Source organism: Chenopodium quinoa, unplaced genomic scaffold (genome assembly GCF_001683475.1).
Source record: "Chenopodium quinoa cultivar QQ74 unplaced genomic scaffold, ASM168347v1, whole genome shotgun sequence".
In the NCBI taxonomy this organism is placed as follows: Eukaryota; Viridiplantae; Streptophyta; class Magnoliopsida; order Caryophyllales; family Amaranthaceae; genus Chenopodium; species Chenopodium quinoa.
The window spans coordinates 1-5710 of NW_018745272.1; the positions used below are offsets into that span (position 1 = coordinate 1).

The window sequence follows — 5710 nt, forward strand, 5'->3', positions numbered from 1 at the left end:
ATATATTTTCGGAAAACTGATTTTTAGAAAATATCTTTTAAACTTATCTTTTCAGAAAATCTATCTTTTTCAAGATGAAATGAATAATTCGAGTGTACTATAAATATGCTCATATGCATTCATTCAAAGTTGAGGCTGACGAAGTGTAGTGGTCGTGCTTAATGGTTTTATCCTTCACCACGAAGCTAAGTCAGTCCTCCTAGTCAAAGTTCCTATCAGGTTTTTGGTTACAGTACGTCTAGTGAGTTCCAGACAGATCTTGAGTGTTCAACATATTAGTTTTATCTCTTTATTCATAGATATGTATTTAGGGATATTCGATGAGATCTTGTAATGGGAAAAAGGGTTTTGAGTGTTTTGTATTTTGGGGTGAGATTGTGAATTCTCTTAAATTCACGCTTGTGTATGAGTTTGAAATCTGGTAAAATTCGAGTGGTAGCTGTGAGTGCACAGTGAGTGAAAGGAACCTGAGAAGTGTCTTGGGTCACCTAGGAAGTTTCCTGGGTAAAGGGAGAAAAAGGGTCCTGAGAAGTGTCTTAGGTCTGGTAGGAAGTGTCCTATCATAGAGTCAAGTGTCCGTGGCGGAACTTGCAAAGCAAAGGTCTGTGTAATAGGTTGTACTAGGAGAGTTGCCTATTATAGTGGAATTTGTTTATAAGTCCCAATAGGGCCGAGGTTTTACTTCCAGTTAGGCACTGGATGGTTTCTCGTAAAACTTGCTTTGTGCTTTAAGTTCCTTTATGTTTTTGTTTTTAATTTCCGCATAAGTTTCGCGATTGGAACCTACTACCATTCACCCCCCCTCTTGTAGTAGTTCATCTAAAATAACATAAAATATATAACCAAACTTGGTAAAGTTTGTTTTATATTCTACGTTAAGTCGTGGATGATCAAATAACTAGTTGGTTAAAATCTGTAAAAATGATACCACTTGGGATAAAATTTTGTTTACATCCTTTGCTATTGTTACACCTTGAGACTTTTAATTGATAGATGTAAATAGGTTTCTGGGAGCAAGCTATCTTTTTCATGAGTTTAATAAACATGTCTGGCGGGGACAACACTACAAGGGCATGGTTGTTCGAGGTTCTTTGGCCTTATGATCCTGCGCCGCGCCACGATCGTTGTCGAAGTCGTAGCAATGGAGGTGATGATGAGGCCAGGGGAAGAAGACTAAGCAAATTTTGTTCTGAATTGAATGGTGGGAGAGGCAAGCCTTGCCTGTGCTGTCTGTTGTCACTTTCATGGGTTAAGAAGAAACTAAGCTTCATTGTCACAAACTCAAAATACCCATAAGTTAAAATGTTATTTCATGAGTTTTAAACCCCTTTTGCTTTTAGGGACAATTTAATTATGGGTTTATACAAGATGCTTGGCACTTCAAGTTGGTGGTGAGTTTTGAGTTCGACATATTTTCTCCGTTTTCAATTATTTACAACCCATTATTTTGGCATATATTTTAAGGGAGATATTAAATTAGGTAAAAGGACAAATTAATTGATTTGATAAAATTTGACCATATATAAGAAGAAAACGATAAGTTACTACGGTTTAAATTTTATAACTTTATTCGTTTATTTACGTAAAAGTCTAATCATTTCAATAAATACCATGCCAAAAAATGTGTTAAAAATATAAGAAAACAGAGAAAATACAATATTATTGAAAATTGATAATAGCCGAACAAATTCAAATATGTATCACATTTTGAATGACAGGTTCTATATCTTTATTCGTTAAGATACTTGTAGGACATTTTTAAAAGACACTTGATGATATCTTTGTAATTACAGTCAACACATGTTTTTTTTTTTTTTTTTAGTAATATGCTAAAGGTAGTAAAAATTGGTGGGAAAAGAAAATGCATGAACAATCTTTATCAATCCTAAAATTATTGATACAATATTGTTCTATATGTAACCAAGATAGTTTTGATATTTTTCTTATTATATACGGAAGTATGTACCGAAGAATAACACATACGGAGTAACATCATTGTAAAAGTACAATGATAATCCATAATAATTAATAAGAAAAGTTTATAGATAGTGATTTGAAACAAATACTGAGTAAAAACATAAAGTACATAAACATCATTTTAAATAACACATAAATACTTCATAACATTTTAATTAAAAGAAATGCTATATATTACAGTACATTATAGTAGCACATAGCATTGTAACATAATAAAAGTATAATAGAGTAATAAACTGTCATTTTACCCGATTGTACGTAGATCTACGTATAATGAAATTTAACTTCTGCGAGTTCTACTAATTCTATGCAATCCAAATTGGGATGGAGATTCAGCTGTCCCACATCAAAGGACCTACTAGCTAAACATGCTTACTAAATCTTGATTGGCCTGGTTGACTCGTGAAATGTGAGACATGAGTGTGATATACGAGTACTTCGTAATGTATGATATAAGTAGGTCATTTAATAACTTACCTACCCAAAAACAGTTTCATAAGTTTTTCAGGACTTATTAATTTCTTGTTATGTACAAGTGCATATTTACCTATTCATGTTCAGATACGAAGAAATATACGAGAAAGCATATCTATGTTAAGTAGAAATGTAGAATAACTTTAAGTTGATGAAAGTAAAGATCACTAATCAAAGTTTTTTTGTTTCTTTTTTTTTTTTTGCCTTTGGGCTTGCTCCTAGCTTGAATTTGTTGGCCTTGGTCATCTGCTTGTTTAGTGCTTCCTAGCTATTTTGGATGGGAAATAATTATTTTTATCTTCGCATAATGAGAAAATAAGGTATATTAAATTCGATCTCAAAAATATTCTTTAAGTAATTAACTAATTAACTACATTAACTATCATCCTTCTATCATTCGTGATCATGAGGAAGCTAGACCAGAAATCTAAATTTTGTCAAAGATTGTACTTCATATTACGTAGTGTGTACATTGTACTTGAAAAAAAAAAAAAAAAAAGTCTTGTGTACGTAGTGTGTTTATTTATGTCTATTATGGAGTAATAATTATTTTTAGTAAAGACTCATTGATTGTGCACTTAATTACATAGCCATGACAATTAATTATTGCTCATTAAGAATTGATGAACTAACTATTTGACTTGGAGTATTCTTTTCTGAAGGAGATAAAGGGTATAGGTTTGTACAGGCAAATTGAATTAATTTCCCCTGTTTCTTGAATACCTTTACCCTTATAACCTTGTTAATCCCAATGAAGGAGATTTATTTTTTTTTTTTTTAAATAAAAGAGAAGTAATTGCTTAGGTAAAAATGAGAGATATTGAAAGGAAAAAAGTTTTTATAATGGTCTATTTCACTTTTTCTTTTCTTATGCCTTAATTCTTTTGCTCAATCCTCCTCCTCCCTTTTTCCTTAACCTAATTGATTTCCATTGACATTCTACTCCTATATTGCTCGTCATATATCCATTTATTTCGAGAAAAAAGTGTAATTATGTTTATAAAAGATTTATTAGGCCGATAAATTTAGAAAAGTAAGTTTAATTAGCTAATTTAAAGTTAGGGAAAAATAAGGCAAGTCAAGTTTAATCTATAGCTAAAATAAGTTCCAATGAGCGAGTATTGATAATGATTATCATTTGTGTTCAAATAAGACTTGATAAGTTTAATTAAGTGAAAATTAAGTGGATAAAATGAAACATATTACTACTTTTTTGTTCTTTTGATATTGTGCAGAAAGTCAAACATTATTATAGTAGATTTATAACAACCTAAGTACAATGACCCGACAAATTTTGACTTTTTTTTTATCATGGAATTAATAACCTTTTTCAACATGAAATTAATAACCTTAAATTTTAGATATATATGAATTATTTATATATGGAGTATATGGTGTATGTAGCATCACACAACGTATACTTTTTCTTATGTTAATGATTCATTGACTATTAGAAATAAAGTTCGAACAACTCACATAATAATTATGAAATAATGGTTAACCAACTGTTTGACGATGATTAAATGCATGGTTTTGCATGCATAAATCCTCCTCCATCCATTGCCCTCAAATAACCCTAATCCAAATTCCACTCACTCAAACAATTTTGATCTCTTGCAATGGAGGATCACCAACTCACTACCAAGAAAAACACCCTAATTTCTACCTTCTTTGATGAAAAAATTACAGAAGATCAATCATCCAACCTTCCACACTTATCCATTCAACCTTCACCAACCCCAGCCTCGGCCTCTTATCCTTTTCTTCTCTATTGTTGCATATCCTCGCTTTGCCATGATGATGGTGCCATCAACTCTATTGCTGTATCCGGAAACCTAGTATTAACTGGGTCGAGCACCACCCGCATCCATGCATGGCAGTCACTCGACTGTCATGCAAAAGGCTACATAAAAACTACATCGGGTGATGTCCGAGCCATGGTGTCTCATGGTGACTTGCTATTCACTTCACATAAAGATCACAAAGTGAGGATGTGGAATATGAAAAATCCTAGAGGTGATTTTGAGCCTAGAAAAGTCACAACCCTACCTAATAATATAACTGGCCATTTCAAGAACTACCCCTTTCGTAAGCATGCAATTGCCTTACAACATAAGGACACTATCTCTTGCATGGCCTTTAACCATGTTGAAGGACTACTATACACTGGCTCATTTGATAGAACTATAAAAGTTTGGAAGTTAAATGAGAAAAAATGTGTTGACTCTATTATAGCTCATAGAGGAAACATCAATGATTTGGTAATCAACCAACAAAATGGGTATCTTTTCACTTGCTCTTCGGATGGAACAGTCAAAATGTGGTTAAGGGCTTATGGGGAGACATTGCATACCCTCATCAAGGTCCTTAATTTTAACACCTGCCCGGTTTATGCACTGGCCTTAAGTGTGTCACCATCACATAGAAGTATCTTGTATTCAGGACCTTCTGATGGATGTATAAATTTTTGGGCGGAAGAGAATTCGTTTCAGTATAATCACAATGGTTTCCTAAAAGGACACCATTTCGGGGTTTTATGCCTAGTGACTCTCGAGGATTTGGTGATCAGTGGATCTGAAGACTCGACGATTAGGATGTGGAGAAGAGAAAAAGGACGAGTTATTCATGAGTGTCTTGCTGTTTTAGAAGGCCATAGAGGGCCTGTGAGATGCTTGGCTGCTTACTTGCCTAAGGATAAGGCTATGATGAGTTTCTTAGTGTATAGTGCTAGCTTAGATCGAACGTTTAAGGTGTGGAGAGTTAGGTTGTTACGAGAAGTGAAGAAATTCACCGATAACTCTAGCACTCGAGAGGATGGTATGGAGAGTGAAGGAGATCCTATAGGGTTTGAGGCAAGCCCTGTGATATCTCCTTCTAGGGTCAAGAAGAAGCTTCGATATAGTAATCCTCAATTCTTCACTAGTTAGTTTTTCAAATCTTGAATTTTTGGCAATGTTAATCGCAAATTCCGAGGTATTGTAAGAAATTCAACACACTATCTACCTTGAATTTATCTACTTTTTCAGTGTAATTTGAAGTAGTAATGTGATAGCTAAATTCAAAAATAGGTATTGATATGTTATAATAAGTTCAAATCTCACCATTAAATATAAATTGTTGATTACATGGATTGTGTCACGCTGTCATCTTCGATTAACATGATACAAATGACAATATAATTATGTAAACAAAAAGTAAATTTCCCAGTTATTATTTCATTACTACTTGTAGACCCGGCCACACCCTGCTACCAGGTAGA

At 33.3% G+C, this 5710-nt stretch overlaps 1 protein-coding gene across 1 annotated transcript; it reads left to right on the plus strand.

Moving 5' to 3' along the window:
- The first annotated feature begins 3978 nt into the window (after positions 1 to 3978).
- LOC110711412 (protein JINGUBANG-like) lies at positions 3979 to 5460 on the plus strand. The gene has a single exon (XM_021889791.1). It carries the CDS (start codon positions 4071 to 4073, stop codon positions 5376 to 5378), a length of 1308 nt encoding a protein of 435 aa, XP_021745483.1. The 5' UTR covers positions 3979 to 4070; the 3' UTR covers positions 5379 to 5460.
- Positions 5461 to 5710: the final 250 nt, after the last annotated feature.

What these genes read in the sequence shown, in the direction of transcription:
- LOC110711412 (XM_021889791.1), top strand. Translation starts at nt 4,071, where the DNA reads ATGGAGGATCACCAACTCACTACCAAGAAAAACACCCTAATTTCTACC.